At 50.8% G+C, this 26372-nt stretch overlaps 13 protein-coding genes across 13 annotated transcripts; 8 read left to right on the top strand and 5 right to left on the bottom strand.

Annotated features, from left to right (window-relative positions):
• Positions 1-1085, top strand: An16g04960 (uncharacterized protein; the record flags this gene model as incomplete). Its single annotated transcript, XM_059745119.1, has 2 exons — positions 1-918; positions 978-1085. Coding segments are annotated over 2 exons (1026 nt in total), but the record flags the coding sequence as incomplete, so codon positions are not given.
• An 845-nt stretch (positions 1086-1930) lies between these two features.
• Positions 1931-3582, top strand: An16g04950 (uncharacterized protein; the record flags this gene model as incomplete). Its single annotated transcript, XM_059745118.1, has 4 exons — positions 1931-2074; positions 2220-2519; positions 2586-3340; positions 3534-3582. The coding sequence occupies 4 exons, from the start codon at positions 1931-1933 to the stop codon at positions 3580-3582; spliced, it is 1248 nt and encodes a 415-aa protein (XP_059602771.1).
• Positions 3583-3944: 362 nt separating this feature from the next.
• Positions 3945-5044, bottom strand: An16g04940 (40S ribosomal protein uS19; the record flags this gene model as incomplete). The annotated part of the gene is made up of 5 exons (XM_001397765.3): positions 3945-4014; positions 4087-4383; positions 4596-4653; positions 4934-4952; positions 5027-5044. The coding sequence occupies 5 exons, from the start codon at positions 5042-5044 to the stop codon at positions 3945-3947; spliced, it is 462 nt and encodes a 153-aa protein (XP_001397802.1).
• A 669-nt stretch (positions 5045-5713) lies between these two features.
• An16g04930 (ribosomal protein P2) lies at positions 5714-6125 on the bottom strand (the record flags this gene model as incomplete). Its single annotated transcript, XM_001397764.3, has 2 exons — positions 5714-5887; positions 5967-6125. The coding sequence occupies 2 exons, from the start codon at positions 6123-6125 to the stop codon at positions 5714-5716; spliced, it is 333 nt and encodes a 110-aa protein (XP_001397801.1).
• Positions 6126-6788: 663 nt separating this feature from the next.
• Positions 6789-7889, top strand: An16g04920 (uncharacterized protein; the record flags this gene model as incomplete). The annotated part of the gene is made up of 2 exons (XM_059745117.1): positions 6789-6794; positions 6849-7889. 2 exons carry the CDS (start codon positions 6789-6791, stop codon positions 7887-7889), a joined length of 1047 nt encoding a protein of 348 aa, XP_059602770.1.
• Positions 7890-8545: 656 nt separating this feature from the next.
• Positions 8546-9943, top strand: An16g04910 (uncharacterized protein; the record flags this gene model as incomplete). Its single annotated transcript, XM_001397762.3, has 6 exons — positions 8546-8642; positions 8705-8744; positions 8798-8844; positions 8901-8911; positions 8971-9003; positions 9059-9943. 6 exons carry the CDS (start codon positions 8546-8548, stop codon positions 9941-9943), a joined length of 1113 nt encoding a protein of 370 aa, XP_001397799.1.
• Positions 9944-11083: 1140 nt separating this feature from the next.
• Positions 11084-11708, top strand: An16g04900 (uncharacterized protein; the record flags this gene model as incomplete). The annotated part of the gene is made up of 2 exons (XM_001397761.3): positions 11084-11430; positions 11657-11708. 2 exons carry the CDS (start codon positions 11084-11086, stop codon positions 11706-11708), a joined length of 399 nt encoding a protein of 132 aa, XP_001397798.3.
• Positions 11709-11880: 172 nt separating this feature from the next.
• An16g04890 (uncharacterized protein) lies at positions 11881-14467 on the bottom strand (the record flags this gene model as incomplete). The annotated part of the gene is made up of 4 exons (XM_001397760.3): positions 11881-11940; positions 12003-13920; positions 13969-14099; positions 14153-14467. 4 exons carry the CDS (start codon positions 14465-14467, stop codon positions 11881-11883), a joined length of 2424 nt encoding a protein of 807 aa, XP_001397797.1.
• A 488-nt stretch (positions 14468-14955) lies between these two features.
• An16g04880 (uncharacterized protein) lies at positions 14956-18762 on the top strand (the record flags this gene model as incomplete). The annotated part of the gene is made up of 4 exons (XM_001397759.1): positions 14956-15066; positions 15129-15368; positions 15417-15495; positions 15548-18762. The coding sequence occupies 4 exons, from the start codon at positions 14956-14958 to the stop codon at positions 18760-18762; spliced, it is 3645 nt and encodes a 1214-aa protein (XP_001397796.1).
• Positions 18763-18941: 179 nt separating this feature from the next.
• An16g04870 (uncharacterized protein) lies at positions 18942-20814 on the bottom strand (the record flags this gene model as incomplete). The annotated part of the gene is made up of 3 exons (XM_001397758.1): positions 18942-20096; positions 20157-20269; positions 20328-20814. The coding sequence occupies 3 exons, from the start codon at positions 20812-20814 to the stop codon at positions 18942-18944; spliced, it is 1755 nt and encodes a 584-aa protein (XP_001397795.1).
• A 1371-nt stretch (positions 20815-22185) lies between these two features.
• On the top strand, positions 22186-23559 carry An16g04860 (hypothetical protein; the record flags this gene model as incomplete). The annotated part of the gene is made up of 6 exons (XM_059745116.1): positions 22186-22231; positions 22478-22557; positions 22665-22826; positions 22923-22952; positions 23049-23147; positions 23338-23559. The coding sequence occupies 6 exons, from the start codon at positions 22186-22188 to the stop codon at positions 23557-23559; spliced, it is 639 nt and encodes a 212-aa protein (XP_059602769.1).
• Positions 23560-23776: 217 nt separating this feature from the next.
• On the bottom strand, positions 23777-24213 carry An16g04850 (hypothetical protein; the record flags this gene model as incomplete). The annotated part of the gene is made up of 2 exons (XM_059745115.1): positions 23777-23915; positions 23984-24213. 2 exons carry the CDS (start codon positions 24211-24213, stop codon positions 23777-23779), a joined length of 369 nt encoding a protein of 122 aa, XP_059602768.1.
• Positions 24214-24515: 302 nt separating this feature from the next.
• An16g04840 (uncharacterized protein) lies at positions 24516-25765 on the top strand (the record flags this gene model as incomplete). The annotated part of the gene is made up of 4 exons (XM_001397755.1): positions 24516-24674; positions 24731-25103; positions 25166-25283; positions 25345-25765. The coding sequence occupies 4 exons, from the start codon at positions 24516-24518 to the stop codon at positions 25763-25765; spliced, it is 1071 nt and encodes a 356-aa protein (XP_001397792.1).
• Positions 25766-26372: the final 607 nt, after the last annotated feature.

Raw genomic sequence — 26372 nt, 5'->3', positions numbered from 1 at the left:
GTCGTCATCACCAAGTTCATTGAGGGTGCCCAGGAGATTGACGTTGACGCTGTCGCTTCCAACGGCAAGCTTCTGCTCCACGCCGTCAGTGAGCACGTTGAGCCTGCTGGTGTGCACTCCGGTGATGCCACTCTCGTCCTCCCCCCTGCCAACCTCGAGGAGTCTGTCATGAGCCGCGTTAAGGAGATTGCTGAGAAGGTTGCCAAGGCCTGGAACATCACCGGTCCCTTCAACATGCAGATCATCAAGGCTGACCTCGAGGGTGCTGAGCCTGAGCTGAAGGTCATTGAGTGCAACCTTCGTGCCTCCCGCTCCTTCCCCTTCGTCAGTAAGGTCCTGGGTACCAACTTCATCGATGTTGCTACCAAGGCTCTGGTCGGCCGTGACGTCCCTGAGCCCGTCGATCTCATGAGTGTCAAGCGCGACTACCTTGCCACTAAGGTTCCCCAGTTCAGCTGGACCCGTCTTGCTGGTGCCGATCCTTTCCTCGGTGTCGAGATGGCCAGTACTGGCGAGATTGCCTGCTTCGGTAAGGATGTTGTTGAGGCCTACTGGGCTTCCCTGCAGGCTACCATGAACTTCCGTTGCCCTGAGGCTGGTGAAGGTATCCTGCTCGGCGGTGATATCACCAACCCTGCCCTGGCCCAGATTGTCGAGTACCTCAAGCCCCTCGACTTCAAGTTCTTCGCTGCTAGCCCCGCTGTCAAGGAGCACCTCGAGGCTGCTACCAAGGTTCCCGTGCAGGTCATTGAGTTCCCCAAGCAGGACAAGCGTGCTCTGCGTGAAGTCTTCCAGAAGTACAACATCCGTGGTACCTTCAACCTTGCCAAGACCCGTGGCAAGTCTCTCCTCGATGAGGACTATGTCATGAGACGTAACGCCGTCGACTTCGGCGTTCCTCTCTTCATGGAGACCAAGGTATGCAAATTACCCCCTCTTCCTCCCTGTTTGCCCTGTTGCTAACTGTTCCTTTCTAGACTGCTCTCCTCTTCGCCCAGGCCATGAGCGAGAAGATGCCCCGTGCCGATGGCATTCCTTCCGAGGTCCGCACCTGGTCCGACTTCACCGGCGGCAAGCTGCTGTAAACGCAAGTTTACCCACAAAAAGGACGAAAAGTTTGATTTCATAGATATAATCACGGTTTTGTATTCGTTCATCTTTCCAGGCACAGAAAAGCCGCCGTGTTTGGCGTAGCGGATAAGGCTCCATGTTGATAGATATGTTTACTCCGCCCTGGCATATGGGCATTCTGTCGCGTCTTCAAAAAAGGCGATATGAGGAATACGGTCATGCGCTCTGTGGTTTTCTTTCGTGGTTTGTTGGCCTTGTGGATGATTTCTTCTGTTACCTTTTGCTTCGCAGTCTATAGGTTTGTAGGCCGGCTTTGTGCTTGAGCGAAAGGTCAAATTTTCTATATTCTAGTTGTATGTAGTATAGCCTGTCAATTATATCCAATTTCGATTTCTGATATGATCTTGGTCAATTCTGTGCTTTGGACTTGTAGCCGCTTTAATTATGATGTGATTCTCGCTCATTAACACTATCATATACTCATTTTGCCAGTACGACGCGGTTAACTTAGGCCGCGTACCGCACAAGTCGGGGTAACACCGATCTCTGGCATCACAAACGATCTTGAGCTTGAAACAATATACATAATTCTGTCTAGATCATACTACTTCACATTGTATCTTTCTGTATTTTGGCCCTCTCACCCAGCAACGTACACCGGTTTATCTGAATTGTAGAAGAAATGCACTGAGTAGAAACATTTTTCCATCCCGAGCACATCCACGCCAAGCTTGGACGAAAAGGGAAATTACTCTATAACTTCAATTATCAAAGCCACAAATACATTAAAAACGAGCCATTCTTCCTTCAGCTATTCAGCAGATACTCTGTATCATCACATGGAAACATACAAAGTCCAATGAACACAAAGACCACACCCCAGCCCGCCCCAGGTGGTCTAGGACGGGGCCTCTTCGCCTCAACAGACATTGCCGTCGGCGAAGAAGTGCTACACATTCCCGTCCCATTCGTGGCAGTCCTAGACACGGAACACCTAGGAGAGGTATGCTCCGGCTGCTTTGGCCAGAGACAGCTAGAAGAGGAAGGGATAGCTCTGAAAGGCTGCAGAGGATGCGGCATTGTGAAGTACTGTGATAAGGTCAAAAAATAGCCTCCCCACTTGCAGAAAACCTCACTAACCCTCGCAGACATGTCAAGCAAAGAACTGGAAGCTGGGACACTCTCTTGAATGCTCCATCTACCAGAATCTGAAGCCCCGCGTTCTGCCTATCAACGCGCGAGCCGTGCTGCGCATGGTCTTGCGCAGCGAACGCCAAAAGTACTCCAGCGAGGAGCTGGACCAGTTCCTCCAGCTTGGGACTCATATCAAGGACATTCGCGACCAAAGTGCCTCGCAGTGGGAGCGTATATCTCTTTCCTCGAAGGCGATCAAGGCCTACTCTGGCACGGATATGAGCGAAGAGGTCATATCTGCTATGGGAGCTAAGGTACGTATATACATACACAATGCTATACATACATACCCTTCAAAAGACAACTCACACCCTTTCTAGCTCGACCTCAACTCCTTCAACCTCACCAACGCCGTCTATGACCGCCTCGGCGTCTACCTGCACCCTTACGCCGCCATCTTCAACCACAGCTGCGACCACAACGCCGCCGTCAGCTTCGACGGCCCCAACCTGCACATCAAAGCCCTCCGACCCATCCGGAAGGACGAGCAGATATTCATCACTTACATAGATGTAACGGACCCCTATCCTATTCGCCAAGCTAACCTCCAATCTCGATACTACTTTACCTGCCACTGCTCGAAATGCAGCCGAGAAGCAGCCTCATCAACAGCAATAACCCTACACCCAGCACAGCAAGAAGCCTACAACATCCTCCAATCCCTATCAACCTTAGAGAACCCCATCCAAACCCTCCTTCAAGCCCTCACCACCCTCCAAACCTTCTCCCTCCCCAAAACTACCCAACCCTCCATCTCCCTCCACGACGAACTCATCACCGCCCTCCTCGCCGAACAGAAATACAAATCTGCCTTCGCCCACGCCGCGGCCCGCTACCGTGCTGTCGATCCGATCGTGTACCCGCTCCAGGGCCATCCGATCCGGTTGCTGCATGCGTGGGTGTTGGCTAGGTTGGCGATCCATTTGTCACAGGGCGTTGAGGTACAGCATGCTGGTGGTAATGAGGAAATTGCCTTGGAGAAGTACGAGTTGAATTTTAATTTAATTATTTGGTCGGTGTTGGCGAAGTTGGTGGGGATGGAAAGCACGGGGGGTATGGGCCCTGGGTTTTGGAGGTTAGTGAAGAGGGAGTTTCGGGCTGTGAGGGGGGAGTTTGTTGCTGCGGGGTTGGATCCGAGGGGGTCGAGGGAGTTGGAGAGAGAGATTGGGAGGGAGTGGGGGAAGGTGGATGGGGTGGTTAGGGATTTGGGGTTTAGTATAGCTTAGTATTAATATATTGATAAGGGATGTATGTATGTGAATGTGTAGGGAAGAGGGTTCTACTTCTAGGCAAACGAGGGATATGAATGAAAAGTGAAATCGTTAAATTAGACTGCCATCCTTCGTAAGCTAACCAACAAAAGGAAGAGCAAAGCCTCTGCGCCCCCTTCCATCCAGGACAAAAGGGGCTTGGATCGTGAGATTTAGAAGGATCCGGTTGGTTTCTTTCTTTTTTTCGTTCTCATATTGCCGACAAGACCTTTATATTGAGATGCAAACAGCTGACCCGCACTTGGACATACAAGGTAAGAAGATGAGAACCCAAAGAAATGCCATATGGGTATCCATCCAGTTTTGATTCTTTTTTTCCTTTATCCCTAGAGATCCTCCCAGCAACATTCCGTACGCCCGAGTTCCTCCTCCACACGACGACACTCCATCCACTAAAGCTTTTCTTCTTTACTTGAGGGGAATGAAACGGGAAGAGTGGGTGGCACCGATACCGGGACGACCGTGCTTGACGGGCTTGCTGTGTGGTTGTTAGACATACCATATTCATTTGGATTCGCTCGCGGGGGATACGGCTATTGGGGGTACGTACTAGGAGATAGAGAATTCACCCAGGTAGTGGCCAACCATCTCGGGCTTGACTTCGATCTGGTTGAACTCCTTACCGGAGTAGATACCGATGACGCTGCCGATCATCTCGGGGACAACGATCATGTCACGGAGGTGGGTCTTGACGAGGTCGGGCTTCTCGTTGGGGCGAGCCTCCTGCTTGGCCTTGCGGAGCTTCTTGATGAGACCCATGGGCTTGCGCTTCAGACCGCGGTTGAAGCGACGACGAGCGCGGGCGTGAACGACATCACGGAGCTGTTCGGAGGAGAGGTCAAGGAGCCTGTGCAGATAAACAGGTCAGATACCATTCCACATATTTCCCGTCGGTCTTTTCGATAGATTGTCATATTTCCTTCCTTCGGCCGTCAACTCCCACGAGGATATTCCGCAAATATCCAGAAATGTCCATATTGCTGATATCGCTCGTTCGGAGTCGAGGCCGTCGGTTCGGAGTGCAGTGTGGGTATGATAGATATTCATGGTGAAACGTACTGGTCGAGGTCAATACCGCGGTAGGTGAACTTGCGGAACTGTCTTCTCTTCTTGATCTCTGTTTCCCGGATACGTCAGCGCCTTGTGTTCCCTTCAATCACTGCTGCGTGGTTCTCGTAGTTGGTGTGGCAAAAGCAAGAATAGAAACGTCGACAGAGAATTCGGTCCGTTGCCCCCCCATCCCTTCCTCAAAAATTTCCAAGTGTCGCATCATCGAATTATGTCCATATCATATCGTATATCCAGCCAAAATACCGTTTCCCACAACGCGAATTCGTCTCTGTTTCCGGGGTCCAGGGCAGGAAAGGGTGGTTCAGGCAAAAAAATTTCAAACGTACCGGCAGCCTCCTCGGCGTTCTGTAGGCAAAAGAACGTTAGTTCAGACTCTTCCTAGTCCTCTTCAACATGTCTTTAGTTATCGGAAAACTCACGTAGTGCTCGTCAGCCATTTTTGCGGTGTTCCTCTCAAGGTCGCTTTCCGAACGGGACTCGAAAAGCGAAGGGACGATGGGTTGTCGTGTCGTGTCGCTGATGAACGTACGTCGGGCGTCTCTTGTGCCTCTGCGCTGGGTTGGGAGGTGGGCTGGAGCCTCGTCTAAGCGACCCGTCTAGGGTTGCGACCCTACCACACTAGGCCGCTTTGGGAACCAATCTATAGGGCCGCTGGTCCAGCTGCCCTAAAGATTTGTATGGGGTATCTATGGATTATCGATGGATTAACTATGTATTGGGCTTGAAATCGTGGTTCTGCTGGAGCTCATTGGCTTGCTTGTAATGATTTCAATGCTCTCTCCTGTAAGTTTTGTCCAGCACTTACCGTATTTGGTAATCATTTATGAATGGTATCTAGTAGTTACAGAGAAACCCGCGCAAAGAATCCCATACTACGTTCTACGAGATATAATGTCACTCAATCAATCGGGAGGTCAGAGAATCTGTATTGGCTAAAGCTCTTTCCAGCTCACTTATGCATAAATCGTAACTGCATCAGAAAAGCCTGGCAAACACCGGCTTGACTGGACCAATGGGTAATTTTCCTCCCTAGACTGAAAATAACCGCCAGATTTCTGTTCCCCCACGAACTGTTACGTTTTTCTCGGTGTTCGGAGTGAAGGCGCTTAGTCGAAGAGACCGAAGCCCATGTCCTCATCGGACTCCTCAGCAGCCTCCTCCTTCTTCTCCTCAGCGGGAGCCTCAGCAGCAGCGGCGCCACCGGCAGCGGGGGCAGCGGCAGCAGCACCGGCACCACCGGAGGGAACGGAAGCGAGCTTCTGGGTACCCTCGGAGATGAGCTGTTGTAGAAAACCCATTGTCAGTATTCCATCTTGTAATCGCAAAATTTCTTGGTAGATTTTAAGGGCGTTAACTGACCTCCTGGAGGTCCTTGCCCTCAAGCTCAGCAAGGAGCTTCTGGAGGCGCTCCTCCTCAGCGTCAATGCCGACGGCGGAGAGGACGGACTTGATGTCCTCAGCGGAGGGGGTGTTGTTGCCAGCAAGGGCCAACAGAAGGTAGGCGGCGAGGTACTTCATTTTGAATCTGCAAGACAACCTGTCAGAACAACTGCGCCGGGAATGTCGTGGTCGTACTGTCGAAATTCGCAACGAGGCAATCAAGAAGGCAACGTACAGTTGTGGTGGTGAACACGAGAATCAATCGATTTAACCGCAAAGTTGGGCGGAGACTGACACGTCGAGTTCGCTGGGGGTTGAGCGATGTGATGGACGGAAAAAGAGAGAAATGGAATCCGAAGTTGAAAATCAAGAAAAGTGCGATGCGGCTGGTGGGTTGTGGCTAGTGCAGATCGTGCTAGTTCCGGTTAAGCGAGCGGCCGTGGCGCATGCGTTAACTCCCATGCCTTGGGCCCCGGTCACGTGGGGTCGCTGCTTCTAGAAGACAGGATGGCGACTTCTTGCACCGTTTTTGCCCGGCGGCTTTATCTGGTCGACCTCGTTGTATCCGGCTATCGCTTTGTTGGCATCTGCTTTGGGCCTTAATTCACGTCGTGCTTTATGTCTGGCACTAAGACGTGAATTAGGCTTATCTCTAATCTGAAAACGATTGATTTTTAGTGGTTCCGCAACGAAGTCATGAAGGTACCCCGTCATACTAACCACCGACGGTGAAACTACCCCCCTTCGTGACTACTCATATTCGATAGCTTTTGGCGCTTTCTTTGGCTACTAGGTGACAAAATGAGTGTAAGGAACCCATGAAAGCTTGCTGTTTGATGGCTTTTGCTGATCATACGACAGTTTCTCGATTCCGTTCTTTCGTCCATCGAGACGGGTAAACCGTCTCCAATCCCCCCCACCTCTGCCTCACCGTCGCCTCCTGTAACCTCTTCAAATGTCAAGACCGAGGTCCGCAAACCGGTCAGCGTCCCTCGAGATGGCGCTTCAGAGCGTAAACCTCTGGTTTCTGGAATCAAGCGAAAGGCCGAGGAGCAGCTAGCTCGTCCTGCAAAATCTGTTACCCCAGCACCTACCAGGGCAGCAGCAGCAACAACAACATCATCATCAACGACCAATACCACTACCACGGCGAAGACTACCGTATCTACAGCTCCTAGACCTCGTCCAAGCGCGCCTTCTACGACAGCAACGTCTGCAGTCAAGAGCCGCTCTTCAACCCCTCAGCAGAAGGCGCCTCCAGTGTCATCGAAGCCTCCCCCTAAAGGCTCTTTCGCGGATCTCATGGCCAAGGCCAAAGCATTACAAGAGAAGGCGCCGACTCAAGTTGGCATGTTCAAACATCAATCTGCCCCCAAGGAGAAGCTTAGCAAAGTCGAACGCAAGAAGAAGGCAGTGGAGGCGCAGACCAAGGATAAAGATGTGCGGTCGGCCAAGAAGGCAGGCGTTACTGCTGGTGGAGCTGCAGGCACGAAAGCCGGTGACGGCAAAGTCGTCAAGAAGCGGGAACCTGAGCCATTATCCTACAAAGGGACCGCCAGACCGACCCCGTCTACAGGCCAGCCCGAGTACCGAGGAACCGCCGGTCTGCCTCCACGCAAAACACCTGGTGACCGGAAAGCACAGTCGCGATCCAGGCCTCGTATGGATGAGTACCTCGGTACTGATGAGGAAGACGAGGGCGAGTATGCCGATGACTACGATGATTACTATTCAGAATCTTCCGATATGGAGGCGGGCTTGTACGATGTGGAGGAAGAGGAAGCTGCTGCACTGGCGGCCGCCCGACGGGAAGACGAGGAGGAATGGCGCGCGGAGCTTGCCGCCAAGCAGCAGAAATTGGAGCGTCGCAAGAAGCTCGCTTCACTGGCATCGCGACGATAAGAAGCAGTCCTTTGCTTCCACGACATACCTACCTACCTAATCAAACCTTTTGCCAGTCCTGCAAGCCGATTCACCTGGACTTCAACAACATTTTTCCCTTTTGTTTTCATTGTTTTCTTGTTTGGTTACGGAGCATCAGCGAGGAATACCCCGAGGGTGCGTTACATACGACGTTACTGGTCTTCTTTGTTTTCATTTGTTCAATTCTGTACCAATTTTGGAAGAGCATCAGCGAGCGTCAAGGTGTCGATAGATGGAGGGCGATTTCTTCATTTTCACTTCACATATTAACATTGCTAGTTACATACAATAGCGGGCGTGTCTGTTACTGTCACTGTTCTCGTGGTAGCATTAAATGCGATTGGATAGCTGCAAATATTGACCACTCTCATCGTCATTGCTGGTAATCTAATTATATAGTAAGGATTAAGCAAAGCAATCAAGACCGGATTCTTATCGAGAAATGACCCCATCTGCCCCACCCGTAGGCGGTGACATCACTCATCCTTTTGCTGCTACTGTTGCGACAGCTTCCTCTCTGCTACTTCTCTCTTCAATTGTTGCGCAGTTGATCTGCTCTTTTTCATAGAACGCATAGTCTATCATCCTACAGTTACAATCCAGTGTACTGATTGATTGTTATCTTTCTCATCATCATGGAGTCGTCGGTTCATCACATTTCAACCTCGTCCAAGGTTTTGCTGAAGAAGGCGCGCAATCTGGTGCCTCCGATGCTTGAGAAATTCCACAAAGGTAGGCCTTGATAAGACGGTGTCAGTGTTTCGCTTCATGAGCTCTCTTCTGACAATTAACAGGACAACAGGGACGTGTTGCTGTCATCGGAGGAAGTATAGAGTACGTTCACCCCGCTCTCTGTTCATGCGGTACGGAATCTGAACGTGTCCAAGTTACACAGGGGCTCCATACTTTTCTTCAATGGCGTCGGCTAGACTGGGTAAGATACTCATCCAATGCTGGTATAGCTAGCTGTTAGCTGACATGGCACTACAGGATGCGATATGGTAGGCTACTCACTTCACCAGAACGTTAGCCGCTGTATACACTTTCTGACAGATCACAGAGTCACGTAATTTGTGACAAGTCTGCTGCAGTTGTAAGTTTGTATTCTGCTAGTCTCAAGTATGTCTGTTGTCATTGACCGTGGCTAGGTCATCAAAACTTATTCTCCGAACCTTATGGTTCACCCGATACTGCCAAGCAGCGACAGCGTCAAAAACCCCGAGTCTATTGACGCCCCATCACTCGCTAGCCCCATCATCTCCATGCTTTCCCGCCTCCATTGCCTGGTTATTGGACCGGGTCTAGGCCGTGATGGAGTCACACTCAAGGTCGTTACGGAGGTGATGAAGGAAGCGCGGTCCCAATCGATACCATTTGTCCTGGATGCCGACGGTCTGCTCCTTGTCACGGAGAACCCGGATCTAGTGAAAGGCTACAAGGAGTGCATTCTCACTCCCAATGTAAATGAGTTTAGTCGTTTAGCGAAAGCCCTGGGCATTGACGTACCAAGCCAGGCCCAGATTGGCTCCAAGTCCGGTGGCGGAGACAAGACTAGCGAGGAGACCAGGGCTTGTGAGCAGCTTTCTCAGGCCCTTGGTGGCGTTACTATCATTCAGAAGGGTCCTCATGACATTATCTCCAACGGTGTCACTAGTATCGTCTCCGACATTCAGGGCGGGCTGAAGCGGAGTGGTGGACAGGGAGATACGCTTACTGGCTCCCTGGGCACCCTCTTGGCCTGGAGAGCGGCTTACCATAATGGATTGTGGGATTCGGGAGAGCAGGATAACAAGAAGGAGGCCGAGACCAAGCAAGAGGTTCAGGCGGAGCTGGAATCCGAGGATAAGAGGATGTCCCCCGCCACGACGTTGCTTCTTGCGGCGTTTGCGGGAAGCAGTATCACGAGGGAGTGTTCCCGTCGTGCCTTTTTGGCCAAGGGACGGAGTATGCAGGCTAGCGATCTCACCGATGAGGTCCATGAAAGCTTCCTGCATCTGATTGGGGAACCAGAGGCGTCGAAGATGCGCTTGTAGGGTCTATTTACGAAGTGATCGGAATGTTCGTGTCGAGATGTATAGAAATGACATAATGAATGGTTATTTTTAGGTTTAAAGTATATCTGGGTAGCGAAGGTTCTTTGTCTACATTGCATACCACACACTTTATACTGCCTTTGCTATCGCATGGACTTGTGACTTCTTTGCTCCCACGATGCGAGTACATCCTGCAAAACCGGTTAGCAAGTGATAGAACTAACCTAAGGATTCCCAGGCAGAAGGGTCCGATAAATCAGCCACATCTATACCACCTTAACTCTGGTGGACATCCAAATATAATCTTGTCTCATAATTAGATGTCACGAGATTGAATGTGTAGACGAGCCTCTACTCGATTAGTATCCGATGCCATTGATACTGAACGTTCAATAGTCAGTCCAACCGAGACATCAAGGCCTCCACCAGATGGACATCTAACTGTTTCGACCCTTTCTCTAACATCCACCATCGAAGACATCTACATACATACCGACCTCGTCGCCAGACTAGCCCCTGTCACTCAACTGACCGTAGCGGCGATATCAAAGCCAAAAAAACTGAGCACTCTCAATAATGCATCCCTCTTCCTGATTAACTCTCAGCCGACTGTAGTAAATAAGATCCATACTTTCAACCTTGCTAAAGGAAGCAACAATTGCCTCCCGTCAATGCCGGGTCCGCAGGGCTGCCTCGTATTCGCCCACCTCCACCGGCACAGCCCATATGACATGAGATCTAAATGAGACTTTACGACTTCAATGGTATGTCTCAGAGGAACCGTACCATCGCCCCATACTGAACTAATCTTGGATGATACCCTCATGACGTCGTAGTCCGATAGTTAGATACCAGCCACCGGGTTTCCCGTCTTTCAACAAAGATGATCCAGATGATATGGTCCAGTCTATACGAATTGAACTTGATTGAATAGGCGGATTCCAATATTCAGTCCATACTAATAATAATATCTCAATATTTTCGCAAATAGATAGATGGATATAAAATCGCCTTCCGTCCCCTCCTCCTCATCCTCATTATCCGCATCATCCTCCCCATCATAACTACAATTCAACTCCACTATCATTATCATTATCATCACCAACTGCCAACCATTACCACCATTCCAAACCCCCCAAAATGCACCTCCCAACAACCACTTTTGTCTTCCTCCTAACCTCCACCCTAACCCTCGCCTCCCCCAACCCATCTCCACCAACATGCGGAACCTGCAATCCTCTCTCGGGCGAAAACCACTGCGATGTGACAACCTCGTGCATCAACACCGGCACGCGATTCCACTGCGCCTGTCGCGCGGGATATAAAGCCTCCCGCCAGAACAACGATATCACCAAGCAGTTCCGGTTGAATGTCCCCGGGTATCAGTTCTTGGTCTTCACGCCCGAATTTACCCAGTGTGATACGCTGTGCGATAATCCGTATGGCGCGAGTGCGCAGTTGTGCTCGGAGGTGCCGATTTATGGACGGTGTGGGGTTTAAGGGGTTTGGTTTTGGGGATGGTTGAAGGGGTGTTGTTGTTAAGTTAGTACTGGGTGAAGAATTGGATATGAGGGAGGGAATGGAGTGATAGCTGGGGGACAGAAATATGGAAAGGAAGAGAGGGTGGTTATTATATCAGGCTTGGGTATTGTGATTGGTGTGGATGTGGGTGTTGAAGATATTGTTTGCAACTTGGGTACATTCTTTTACTAGATATAGTATTATGCACGTTGTCTTGCTTGATTATTCAATGCCATTCATTTAGATGATACCAAGAAAAATTAACACCAAACACCGGTCCGGGGTCTACCCTCCCACAGGAATCTCACATGGCCTCATGCACGTCTCTCAGATGAAGTAGAATAGTAAAAAGATAATCGATGAAAAATAGCAGCAACATATGACTGCAGACTCGTGCTAAATTAAGTAATAGCCGTTTACATGTCCATGGCATCAACAAACACGAGACGGGTACCACCGCCCAGAACTTGCCAGACCTATAAGATAGAATAATTAGCAGATGCTCATAAAAGTGCCGGATAAAGAGGAATGAACTCACGTTGCTATTCTCATACTCGTCAATCGTCACGTTGAGCTGGTCCTCCGTGAAACCCTTGGCAAGTACTCTCTCCCGGATTCTCCTCATGCTCAATTCACTTCCGTCTCCATCACCCACAGCCGCAGCACCACTCTCCATCATGCTGCGGATGAGGTAGTAGATCTTGCTGGTGGGGCTCTGGTCCAAGCCCGACTGGCCATCGTTAGCCAAAGAGGCCTTGCTGACCTCGACCAGGCGCAGGGCCTCGTCGACATCTTCGGTGACGACCTCGTTGCTGAATCGGAGACGCGCCAAGGCCTGCGACAGACGGACAACACCAAGCAGTGTACGGGGCGTGACATGAGAGAACTGCTTCTTCTCTGCCTCGTCCTTCTTCTGCTGCTTCCTCATTCTTACATAGGCTCCAACCATGTAATCGGAGACGGCGGAGGGAACAACAGGACGGTAGGTACGCGCCTTAGCGATGTACTGGCGAACTTCCTGAGGCGTGAACATAACGCCGGCATCCTCGTGTTCAGGGTGCTTGTTGTGCATGTGGACATAGGTGACGTGGCTAGCCAGCTCCTCGTCTGCTTCGCGCGAAGGGGTATCGAGAATAAGGAACATGACATCGAAACGCGAAAGGAGAGCCGCGGGAAGGTTGATGTTCTCAACCGGAGAGACTCGGGGGTTGTAACGGCCGTACAGCGGGTTGGCTGCTGCCAAGATAGAGGTACGAGCATTGAGGGTGGTCGTGATACCCGCCTTGGAGATGGAAATGGTCTGCTGTTCCATCACTTCGTGAATGGCCGTACGATCCGAGTCATCCATCTTGTCGAATTCATCGATACAGCAGATACCGTTGTCTGCCAGGACCAGGGCACCTCCCTCCAGAACCATCTCATCCGTCACAGGGTCCCGCATCACAGCAGCAGTAAGACCAACACCACTGCTTCCTCGACCGGTCGTGTACACACCACGTGGGGCAACCTTGGCAATGTACTTCAGCAGCTGAGACTTGGCAACACCAGGATCACCCATGAGGCAGATGTTGATGTCACCACGAATGTGCAGGCCGTCGCCCATCTCTTTCGTGACACCGCCGATCAGGAGCAGAAGCAGCGCCTTCTTCACATCGAGATGTCCGTAGATCTCGGGGGCAATTGATCGCGACAAGTACTCGTACATATTTCCGGACTTCTGGTATTGGTCAATTTTGCGGAGAGTTCGGCTGTCCATGGCCGTATCGTTGTATGACTTCTTGTGCTGCGTGATATGCTGGGCTTCCATGTAAGTATCAGTCAGCAAGCCCGCACGGATGGCTCTGAATCCGGTGTAAGGAGTGGGGAGGAAGATTCCTGCGATGTCAACAACATCTCCCGGGTTGAGCTGGCGTGTGAGACTTCCATGGCAGTGGATAGTCATGGTCCGCGGGATATGGCCAACAGGCACCTGGTCTGCCATTTCTTGGATCTTCACCTCTTGGAAAGGAACGAACTTGGAGGCGCGAGTGGAGAGGAACAGCTGTCCCTTGGAGTTGTTTGTCTTGCACTCTTCGGAGACACATTCCGACATAGGCAGGAACTGCTTCGTAGTAACCGGTTGGAACACTTCACATCCACAGCGATCACAAGTGTAGGCGTTGATTTCAACAGCTGGCTTGACATCTGAGACGCGAGTTGTGATACCCCGAACGGTGATCAAGCCACCAATATGCTCTGCGCTGACGTTGCGTACTGCAAGGGCCTTGGATTGGCGGTCGCTGCTCGAGCCGGAAGGGGTGAGGGGCTTGAAGTTTATGGTGTACCGGCGTGTCAGCTCGGGAGGAAAGATAGATTGGGCGGCATCGGCGTCGGCATTGGCCTCTGCAGCCATGTTCATGGCCTCGTTGCGTTTTTCACGCTGCGACATGATAACATCGAGCACATCATCTTTGAAACTGTGCGCGATTAGCCTCAATCCCTGAAAGATGGTATTTCCGACCTACGTAATCTCCTTGCTTTCCTTCGGCATCAAAGCATCAACCGCACGAGAGAAAAGATCGATATAGTGGTAGGTGTTCTTTTGCACGGAATCAACAAGCCGCAGGTCTTCGTCCTCCGAAAGGCCTTTCTCATACTGTAGCAGGTTAGTTTTGGTCGGTAGACCAGTCTGGATGAGCAAGCACTCACAGTAGCGAGGTCGTCCAGCTCGATCAGAATGTTTGTGCGCTCCCGGTCAGCGACTTCCTGCAATACCTGCATGTATTTGAGCTTGGGCTCCCGACGTCTGCGACCAGCTCGCTGTGCGCCACCCTCCTGGGCGACATCGTCCATAAAGTCATACTCGTCGCTGGTACCATCCTCGTCGATGCGAAGGTCTTCAATGGCTTCTGTCGCAGCCGATTCCGAAGCAGACTCAAAACTTTTGAAGTGCTTCAGAAAATCCTTGAAGGCATCGAGCTGCGCTTCGTAGTTGACGTTGAGGGTGTAAGCGTTCAAAGCCATGATGCTGTAGGGCAACAAGCTAGTTCAATTGACCAACAGCTGGCGATGAAGCGGGTTTGTGATGGTGCTAAAATCGCCTGGGGCCGAGAAGGTAAAAGAAAGGCGGCGGTTCGGCCAAAGCGTCCCTTGGCGGAGTTTCTTCCCAGTTGGCGGATTGCCTTTTTCGGCTGCCGCAGCAACACGTCGCGAAACGCGTCGATTTCGCGTCTTTCATGCCAATTCTACTTATTATCCTTTCCGGGACTAGCGTATTTCGGGTCAGTACAGCACGTGCTCTCGGAAAGGAACAACTCTCGGCCCGAACATGGGCGGCGGGCCACCTCGGCCAACGGCATCTGGTTGGTTTGCGGAGTCAATGCGAGTCTAATGAGTCCGGGGAGATGCTGAGGTCTGGTCTTCTCTCATTCTCCCCAAGATCTCCCGATTTCCGACTCCAATCCTTTTGCTGTGTTCGCTGACCGCACAAGCTTGCGAACCTGCGCCTGAGAATGGCGCCCCGAAAGCCCTCCACCACCGCGGAAGTTTCCCTGGTACCTTTGAAGAACTGTCTTGTAAACCTGCCACCGTCGCTGGTCGCACTGCTGGTCAATGCCAATACTGTAAGCTAGTCATCCCACTTGGACAGGGCACGGTCGTCTGGCTCCAGCTGACATAGATTTAGGCCGCACAAAATGTAATTGTCGAACTACAATATCGCCAAACTACGGGAAAGGCCAATGGCAACCCCGCGCAGCGGTCATGCTATCTGGGATGGACTGGAATGCCGAGTAAGCGGAAGCTGGCTCCCGTCGTGGGAAGAGACGGTATCAGCAGTGCGTCTGCCGCCAGGGAGCAGGATATCTCTACTGTAGAGTTGGACACAACGTTTGGGAGACTCTTGGGTCTTGCTGATGGCCAAAGGGTAAGTGTGTCGGTCGCGACGGGGACCCTCAAATGCTAATGCGCCTAGGTCGGGATATACATCCATCTTGATCCACCCGTTGCGCATACCATCAATATTGAACCACTGACTCCGGAAGATTGGGAGAGTACGTTTCGGGTCCCCTTCTATAAGTTACCGGCTTGGCTGATTACCTGCAGTTATTGAGCTTCATGCGACCTTCCTCGAACTTAACCTTTTGTCGCAGATTCGAGCTCTCCCCAACCCGACATACACGACGCCCCAACCTGATCACATGCACCCTCTTGCATTGCATCTATCTCCAACCTCCACGGCCAACATTGTCATCACATCTTTGACCCCTGCTCCCCCGAATACCTCACCTTTCGCGAAGATAGCGCCAGATGCGGAAGTCATTGTTGCTCCGAAGACTCGTCCGAAGGCCAACAGAGGCACCCGGGGAGATAGCCGGAGCGTCACTGGAAGCAGCAGGAGAAGTGTTGGGGGGCGGAGTAGTGGAAGCACCGTCCGGCCAAAGGGCAGTCGATCTGACTCGACGAGCAGGGGCTCCCTCTTCTTTCGGGGAATTGACCGCCAATTGTCGGAGCAGTACTTTGATGAAGAGGCAGAGGAAGACAACAATGATGGATTCCGTGTTTGGCTTGATCCGGACATGCTTGCCACAAACGAGCTTCGGGGCGCAGGATGGGCTTGCATTTCGGTTGTCCAGCCTGCTGGCCTGAAAGCGCCACCCGACCCGCAGCAACAGGTGGAGCAAACGGAACAAAAGGGTAGCGATGCTGGGGCACCGGCAGCCAAGCTGGTTGCGAGGTTGATTCCGTGGACTGATGCACCAGATACTCAGCATGTTGCAGTATCCACATTATTGTCTACTGCTCTCGGTGTTGAGGGTATGGTGGGTGGTATCGTTCGGGTCGAGGCGGCCCCTCCGCCGCTACAGCGGTCCACGGTGAAAGCCCTCAAGGTGTATCCCTTCATGGCTGATACGACAAAGAAGAAAGATGGGTTGAAATTCGGATCCGATACCGCGGCTGCGAGGGATGCATTGGCAGAGCGTATCAAGATGATCTATGGGAGTACTGGATCAGATAAGGGGCTACTAGCAGGACCCTTGACCGATGGGATGGTTTTGCCTAATACAGACTACCAGGCAGCAGGACCCAGTTTCGACGGTGCTATTCTCCGATTCGACCCTCCGCTGAAGACCGGTTCCGAGACGGCAAAGCCAGCAGCAAACTGGCTCTTGGGATCAGATGCTAAGCTGTCGCTGGAAGTGCAGGCTGAGATACCCCGTCCGGCAGAAACAAGCTCCTCCGCCCATCCGTCGGAGGACGCAATACCACCTACTGTGCCGGAGATGGTTGGAATCGACCGCATTATCTCTCAGTCTATTGATAACCTGACCAAATCATCCTCTATTTTGCTCACGGGTGGTCTGGGATCTGGAAAGACGGCTTTGAGCCACCTACTAGCCCACCGTGTGCGAAAGGACTACTTGTTTAACGTGAAATATTTCTCTTGTCGGAAATTGGTTACCGATGAGACCCGGATCTCAAACATCAAAGAAACGCTGAACCGCCTTTTTATGTCCGCTTCCTGGTGCGCACGTCTTGGCGGACAGTCGCTTGTAATTCTAGATGATCTCGACAAGCTGTGTCCTGTCGAAACGGAGCTTCAGGTGGGAGGGGACAATGGTCGCAGCCGCCAGAACAGTGAAGTGATCTGCTCGATGGTGCGGGAGTATTGCACCATGAACTCCTCGGTGGTTCTGCTGGCCACTGCGCAATCGAAAGAGTCCTTGAACAATGTTATCATCGGAGGTCACGTCGTCCGAGAGATCATCCATTTGAGGGCTCCGGACAAGGAAGGTCGCCGCAAGGTACTGGAGCAACTTACCAGCCAGGACAGAGGTGTCCCACCTGCATTGAACGGACATGCGCGAAACTCCAGCTCCTCTACCCAAGACTCATGGCTGAACCCTTCCAATCCAGGAAGTCGCCCCAGCTCAGCCGGCGCAGACGGGTTTGTGCTTGGTAGGGACGTGGATTTTCTAGAACTTGCTGGCAAGACAGACGGGTATATGCCCGGAGATATGGTCCTTCTCGTGTCCCGCGCACGAAATGAGGCTCTCATTCGCTCTGTTCAAGATATCTCGGCCTCTTCGAGAGCCATTACGCTTGGGGCAGATGATTTTGAGAACGCTATTAAAGGCTTCACTCCCGCTTCTCTTCGAAATGTTACGCTCACCTCGTCTACTACGACCTTTGCTGGCATCGGTGGGTTGACTGAGACCCGTAAAATGCTCCTCGAGACGTTGCAGTATCCCACCAAGTACGCACCTATCTTTGCACAATGTCCTCTACGTCTGCGCTCGGGTCTGCTGCTTTACGGATATCCTGGATGTGGAAAGACTTTGCTCGCCAGTGCGGTAGCAGGAGAGTGTGGCCTAAATTTCATCTCTGTCAAGGGTCCTGAAATCCTGAACAAGTATATCGGTGCGAGTGAGAAGAGTGTGCGAGATCTCTTCGAACGGGCGCAGGCTGCTCGGCCGTGTATTCTCTTCTTTGATGAGTTTGACAGTATCGCACCTAAGCGTGGGCACGACTCTACAGGTGTCACCGATCGCGTTGTCAACCAGCTTCTGACACAAATGGATGGTGCCGAAGGTCTCTCTGGAGTGTACGTCCTTGCGGCTACATCCCGACCAGATCTCATCGATCCCGCACTGCTACGGCCAGGACGTCTCGACAAGTCTTTGATCTGTGACATGCCCAACCATGCCGATCGCCTTGATATTATTCGAGCAGTTAGCGAGAAACTCGCAATGAACGAGGAGGTTGCTGCCCGTCTGGATGAAGTAGCCGCCCGCACAGAGGGCTTCTCCGGAGCTGATTTGCAGGCTGTCGTATACAATGCGCACCTTGAGGCAGTCCACGATGCCCTTGGCGACCACTCCGTGAACGACAAGTCCACGGCTAAGAATGGCACGAAGTCGTCATCAACCGCTACCAGCACCAAGTCATTCATTCAATTCCTCTACTCGGCTTCCGAACAGGAGGCCGGGAAAGTATCTATGCCTTCTCCGGCCGTTGTTGCGTCCAAGCTCGATGCAATCAAGAGCGCACGACGACGCCAGCGACAGTCCGAGCAAGGCACCGCAAACAACACGCAGACCGCAGCACCCAACGGAACTGCCCAGGAGGAACCGCGCGAGGAGATCATCGTGCGCTGGGAGCATATGGAACGTTCTTTGAACACAACGCGTAGCTCCCTCAGCCCCACCGAAAGACGCCGCTTGGAAGGCATCTACCGGGAATTTATATTCGGACGGAACGGCGAGATGCCCACCGGCGAAGGTAGCCAAGAGATAGGAGGACGGACGAGCTTGATGTGAACCATGTATATTAATACCACATGCATATACTATTCCATATTCCATTAGATTACTTTGATAGCATGTTCTCTCTTACATAGCTCAAATCTGGCAGGGTAGAGATCTAACCGTATGTCTTAATCTATCACTTAAGGGGGCTCTGCGTCTTGGCTTGTATAGCTTTGACCTTGCACGCACCATTATATCCATGATTTAAACGAAGAAATAGAAACCAAGGAACTTCGCCTGCGAGGCCCCTTAGCCAGAACTTCCTCTAGGCTCTTCCTTTCCAGGCCTGGTAGTCCCTTTTCGCGCCGGGCCTCGACTTCCTGCCAAAACACAACAATAACTCGGCGAACCCAGTCCCGGTAGTCCTGTCGATTCGACAAGATTTCATCACTAGACACAGTAGTCTCTTGATCATTCCGTTCTAACTCGCACGGCCAACAAAGACAAGCATCATACTCCCCCTTGAATCTTTCCCAGTACGCCTTCTGTGTAGCCTCAAACGAACCATTCAGGTTCTCATGGACTACTTTATCATTATGGTCCATAAACTTCCCTACATGTCGGATACAGAAGCGGCGGTACGGGCCCGGGGACAGCTGGTGCGTATGCCAGAACAGATCCACGTCAGATGTTGGAGTAACAGATATATCATTTGACGGGGGAGCTAGATCCAAGAAGTTGCGGTATTTCTGCTGTGCTCGTGGCAGAGTACCGACGAGTTCCGATGGACCGGTTGTAGACCGAACACAGAGGGCTGGTGAACGCAGCCAGCATTGCTTGTGCATCTCGTCGACGAAGCGCATCCCGCGCAGTACTGAGGAGTAGTGGGCTGATGATGCCTTTGTCACTGGGGAGGTTGGTATGTAGAACGATAGCAATGTCTTTACTGCCCATTGTGGTGTGTTGCTTTCGTAACTTGCGGTGTGGATAGCGTGGAGGAAGGTTTCGCGCTTGGTGTTGGATTCTAGGATGGGTATTGGTAGCGCTCTTGCTAGGGGATACAATGCTTGAGCGAGATCGGGGTTCGAATATGTTCCTCGAAGTCGCGACTCTCTGGTTTGACGAAGGTGAAGAAGATCGCTGCGCAGGGCGTCCACGGACGGTGCGTAGCCGCAGTCGCATTCAAGCTCGAAACCCTGGTTGATGTCTTCGGTCTGCGCGGTAGGTATGATTGGTAGTTGTCTGGTAGTATGGCAGTATGGACAGGTTATATCGTAAACTAACTGATGCTCTTCTGTGCAGAGCATTTCAAGTAGATCGGCTGATTGTCCGGAAGTCTTTTCGAAGAACTCTCTGGCAGCAGAAGATATGCAGTATCCGGTCGTTTTGATGTCTATTGCATCCACCTAGTATAGTTAGTCAAAATAAGTTTTTGGGGGGGATTTGATTTCTATTTTCTTACTTACCACTGCCTGCCAGGGGAACAGAATGCGGCGCATGTGAGGTACGTCCAGCCGAGAACAGTCGTCCGCGTAGATAACGGGCTGGAGCATATACGCATGCCAGATAATCATAACATCTAGAACAGGTATCAGTAAGACCGGTGCAAAGTATATTCTCCTAAGGGGAATAGCCACCTATAGGCGGTAATAGATCGGCAGGTAGCTCCATGAAGCCTTCCTCACGGATCGTGCTTGATAGCGTCTGGTGGACAGCGTGCCACCATGCATAGAATCGAGGAACAGAAATCTCCATAAGGCCAGCCAGTAACTGATTGCGAATTTTCTCATTCTCTGGCTGCAGGCCTACGTTGCGGACCGAGAGCAAAGAAAGCAGTTTTATAGCAATGTCGCCACTAGTTGCCTTTTGCTTCCACGCCCACATAGCTTCCATTAACAACAGGTGAGCAGCTGCTTGAGCTACGGACGGGACAGAATCTTCTGCCAGATGAGACAATTTGGATAGGCTCGTGATGGACGTATCAGGGGCAAAAGCCTCTTCGTCCTGCGTATCCGCTTCAGCGAAGACCGGGTGCTGTGTGATTGCCAATGGTGCATCTGGAATAGTTTTGCTGGAAGGCTGAACGCCCAACCAAAATGTCGATACAATGGAGGGGACTCTCATTCTTGATTGCTTGCAAATGTAATAATGGTTTTTGAGAATCAGAAGCAAACCCTCGGAAACGAATGGAAGGGCGCAGGATATGTAGGATAACTACCCTATTTCTATTAAACACATGAATGTGAGACATCACTGTATGCTTTCCGTGGACATCGAATGTGTATCCTGGCAGATCCATAGTCAATGATATCCATGGTACAGGCACAGCTGATCGACAATTGACTGTTTTGTATGGGTCTTTATATGATTAGTAAACTAAGGGGGAAAAGATGTACAGTTGCTCCCTCTCACATTAAATCCGTACCTGAGATGCTTGGGTTGCTTTTCCGATTAATGTAACGTCCCCCTTCATCGTCAAATCAATGTGTTGGTCTAAGGTTGCATTTGTGGGGAATACTAGGTACCGCTCCAGATCTCCAGGTGGAGCAGATCACCTACCAAATACGATGCAGGGGTCCATCTGGCCGGGTTAGCATCATCCAGGATGAGTATTAGCCATGCTCCCGTTCAAACTGGTTACTTAGTATGATAGTTCAGTCACATCCGACTTGACACAGATCTTGTTGGAGATGGCGAGCAATGTACAAATGAGTTATAGGAGTCTAGAAACCATCCATATAACGGGATACGACCGGAGTATATGAGTATACCTTGTGCCTAACAGATTCCTTAGGTCCGCGGACTAAGAAAGAATTTCCACCTGATGTTACAGCATACTTCAGCAGAAACCCCGCGCGGCTCCGCGGAAATTGTAACATTATTCCACCATCTCGGCTTCCCCGAAAGTATGACGATCATGAAAGTAGTTGCGGTGGTGATTAGAAATCGTCGGATTTACGGCGTCTATGACGGGGTAGATTTATTATGATATCAATAAGATAGGCTTCTCGTTTGACTAAAGCCCCTCTTCTGAAGATCATAGGAGGTCGTGCAGTTACTTATAAGCTTGGAGCTTGGATCTCTTTGAGGTGGACCTTCCTTGAAGGGTTTCATCTCTGTACTATCATGCGAATGCTAAAGCAGAACTTTAACAGAACCACCAGTGTCTAATAAATTCGATCCGTATATTGTGCACCATTACTCATCTGTGTTTCCCCCAAACATGCAGTCTCCTGCGCAGATAGACTGTCAACTATAGTAATTCCCGTCCGCGAAGCCGCCCTATCCAAAAGTGTATTACCCTCTCTTGTATGCAACAAGAGTCGTTCTTTCTCGCGCTAATACCCATCCGTCTATCGCACAATTAAACCTTCTGATCCCTACAATTTGCCTGACAAAATAAATGAAGTTCAACGTGCAAACAAGCTAGAGCCAGTGTACATTGAGTATCATCTGCAGCTCTACTCAAGGTACTATAGTACCTCAGCCAATTTGATGTTCCTGCCTTCCCGCCCCTCGCTTAGCCGACCAATTAGAGTTCGTTAATTCTAACCATTATTCCTATATAATTCAAAGTAAAGTAACAACTGGTGCCTTCGGGCATTTGGTCAATTTGAAACGATACAGAGAAGATTAGCATGGCCCCTGCACTAAGGATGACACGCTCAATCAAAGAGAAGCTACCAGTTTTTTTTGCAACTTTTACAGACTTCATTTGAGAGGTTTGTTGTTTTTGAGACCAATCGGGTGTGGTTTGTAGAGGGCGGGGGTTCGAATCGCGGCTGAGATGGTCTTTTTCTTTTTCTTTCTTATTGGTTATGGGGGCAGTTGGCTAGCAGCACTACGGGTGATATTAGGGGTCATCCGGTTTTTGAGTAATGTTTAGGGCGATTAAAAAGGGGTTTAGCTCGATTACTACTCTTTAATGGGGGTTGTGATATACACACGTATAATGAGGGGTGACTTCATTCAAGGGGCTCGATGGAATTTTCCCTTCAGATGCAAATAGTTGGTCTAAGGGATGTGCGGTCAGAAAGAAAGGATACAATAAGCCATACTCCTTATTTCAACTTCAGGATCGTAGTAATGACCGACAGGAACGTCCCATTAAGATTCCAGGGCTATCACTCTTGGGGGTGTGGCTTCCTAGTATCCGCTATAGATTACCATAGCCCAGGTTCCTGCATTTTGTAGCACGGACTAAAGAATCCTTTGGTGTTTTACGTACACAGTCAGAGCTTAGTGACGGGCCTTATACCGAGGTGGGCAGTGCCACCGTGGGGCCTGGACGGCAATTTTAATTGTCGTACGTAGGCATGCGCGGGGTAGTTAATCAAAAAGTTCAAAGTAGATGATAGACTATGGCTTTCGACTTGCATTTCGGTGGTTATGTTCGAAATGTATCGTCCGGTATATCCGCTCAGAATCCTGACCCTTTTCATCGTCGAGTCGAATTGGTAGGATGATTATATTTTGTACGTGCTTCTGAATCCTCGCTGGCGAAGTAGAGGAGGAGTATTCTCGCGCTGGTGGGGATTCTTATTCAAAGGGTCCACCATATATGCACATACCATGATGTTCGGTGTGACAAACCCTCTGCTACTTTGGTACTATTCGGGACGACGGACGCGCCGACCCGGGTTTCAGGAACGGCTTGGATCAAAACGACTCAATGCCACACTCGTCGGAGTCTACTCCTTATCGGGTAATTCTCGTTGGGACGGAAGAGCGAACATCTCCGTTTTGGGTGAATATAGGTTAATGCACGTCAATCAGAGAGGCTTGGCTGATTGTGAAGGAAGGCAATCGCCGAGCTCTGTATTGAAAATTGTGTCCGAACCGCGGATACCAGCCTGTTGCATGGAATAAGCATATATGTTGCATCAATCAATGGTCGTCAATAATCATATTTCTAAGGACAGCATGAGGTTATACTGCGGGGTTAGAATGGCAATGTCTTCTAAAGTTGCAGGATGAAGGGTTGCTGCCATGCGATGCTCGGTCTTGTTGGCCTGAATGATCGACATGAGGACGGTTAGCGACACTTGTTTTCACGTTAATTTCATTGCTTTGGGCCATTGCAGGCTCAGCGCCACTTCTGGATATATCCGCTTGGAATGACCGGCTGTGAACTAACAAACATCCTTGCGAACCAGCCAGGGGGAATTAGAACCTTATATCGGAGCATACGGAATCCATTGCTGTATATATAGCCTCGCTCAGTACTAGGCAGCGAAATTAGCTTGAGAAAAACAACCCCAAACTTTGGAATCTCCTTATTGACAACACTTACAGTTGGACTTGTTTGGGTCCTGAAAATACCTGAGAGACATCCACAATTAGACCCTCAATACCAGCGAGGGACTGAATAAGGTGAACGGCTAAACCGACACCTTCGGTGGAAAGAACCCACTGTAGACTAGATGATGGACATGCTCGGTTTCCCGAATGGTGCAGGTGGAGACCGGCGGACATCCCTCGATGGCCGAAACGCGCGTTGAGTGATGCTGAAGAACGGCCCATATTGATTAGAGCCAGCTCTAATCAGATAAGGCTCCGTTGATGGGGATCAAATGGTAGGGTAGAAGACGGCACGGTGGAAAATGTCATTACCATTCATCATGCTTATTTATAATGAGGGATAAACAGCCTGGGTAACTGCTGTTTCTCGTAGCAGCTGGCCTGCTTTTCATTCGTCTTGTTCCATGGGGTTGAGCTTCACTCATCCCCTGCCCTTCACCTTCTCTAGCCTTTTCTGACTTTTCTCTACCCTGTAATTCGTCTTTCGGCCACTTCAGCAGGTATTCTGTCGCAATACCCTGCGGATGTCATTCCAGTCAATATCATATAATGCAGGCCCCGGTATTCTGGCGCTCAACTGGACGGCGGCGGCCATCGCCATCCTGGTTATGATCCTGCGGGTAATTGCCAAACTTCGTATTCGACACTATGCAGTGAATGACACGGCTATGTTATGTGCGCTGGTCGGTTCACACCAAGCCGGGCGGATGTCATACTCATGCTGATTACTGCACATCAGGTCCTTGCTTTGGCGGCATCCGTCATGATTACCTTGGCTATTGCTCATGGCTACGGACGACACTCTCAGTACCTGAGTAAGGCAAACCAGGTGCTGGCCTTGAAGTATTACACAGCTTTTCAGTGTCTCTCGATCGTCGCCACTGGCGCTGGCAGAGCCGCCTTCACTTTATATTTGTTGAATATTTTACGTCAAGAAAGATATCTGGGCTGGATTCTGTGGCTCATCTTTGCGCTGCAGATCATCATCAACATTGTCTCGGTGGCTACCATTCTTGCTCAGTGTCAGGATATTAATTCTCTTTGGGATGCGCATGTGGGCACGGCATGCTGGAATCCAAATGTCGAGCGTATCTACGGCTATGTACAGTGCTGTACGTTTATTGACCTGATCCGGTGCGCTTGCCACAGGAAGACACTGACAGATATGATGTAGCGATCAATACTGCATCCGACCTCTTCCTTGCCGTCTTCCCCACCTACACCTTCTGGAGCCTGAGCTTGAAACTGCGCGTCAAAATTAGTCTCGTCGTGTTGATGGGGTTTGGCCTAGTGTGTGTTTTCTCTCGATCAATGACCAGCATATTATCTCAGATCGCTAATTACAACACGCAGAGCCATGGTGGCCTCGGTCATGCGAATCGTCAACCTGGGTTCTGTCGCTGAGCGTGGCGACCAAACCGCAGCGACGGTCAAACTCACTCGATGGGCGCTGGCGGAGTGTTATCTGGTCATCGTCACAGCCTCCATGCCATGCATTCGGTCCCTGATTATCGCGTCTGTCCGGAATATCTCGAGTGGCAATCGTTCGCGAGTGGTCGGATCACAATACAAGATCAGTCCTCCAATTCCCAGTCGCGCAGCATACAGCACTTGGGCGGACACACCACCGCGACTCAGTCGGGAATATAACCTTAGCAGCTATCCTATGGAGCTGGAACGGGTTGGTGGGCGCGCAATCACCAAACAGGTGGATATCACGGTGTTCAGGAATCGCTCGAGGAGCACCAGGAACAGCGACTATCGCCGGTGTTAATGAGCTATGTAAATATTTATGTCTTGTGCTACTACCAGTGGTTATGTGTGATGGATTGTGATGAATAATATATATTCACCCTACTATATGACTGTTTGATGATACTATGTATAGGACACAGATCGTCATGAATGCCTGTCGCTTTTCGATCTCTGGGTACACCGAACCCCTGAAATTCCGGGCGTGGTCAAACCGAAAGAACAGCCATGGATCCAACAACTCAAGGCCGTTGTTTGCCGAATGCCGGCCAACTCCTCGGCGTGGATTGTGGAGAGACGGGCGGCGGCGATCCGTGGCGACTCTCCACCACTTCTTCTCTCCAACGAACGTTCACTAACCCAGACCCCGGCTTTGCGGGCTTATCTCTGCAGTGCCGAGGGCCGAGCAACTCCTCCCTGCGCTCTCTTAAACGGCGGTCTATCATTCCATTCCTCTCTCTCCCTCCTTCTTCCATCCCCTGTTGACGGGCACATATACCATAGACCATTCTCTCCTCTTTATTATTTTTTACTTTTGTGATCGCCATTTCTGTGCAACCCTGCATTAATAATCCCCTGATCTCCCTCCTTCTCCTCTTCCCCAGCCGTTTTCCCCGCACGACTCCGCC

This window comes from Aspergillus niger (assembly GCF_000002855.4).
Source record: "Aspergillus niger supercontig An16".
Classification (NCBI taxonomy): domain Eukaryota; kingdom Fungi; phylum Ascomycota; class Eurotiomycetes; order Eurotiales; family Aspergillaceae; genus Aspergillus; species Aspergillus niger.
Note: the sequence above shows the minus strand (reverse complement) of the source record. Positions and strands in the feature narration are given on the sequence as shown.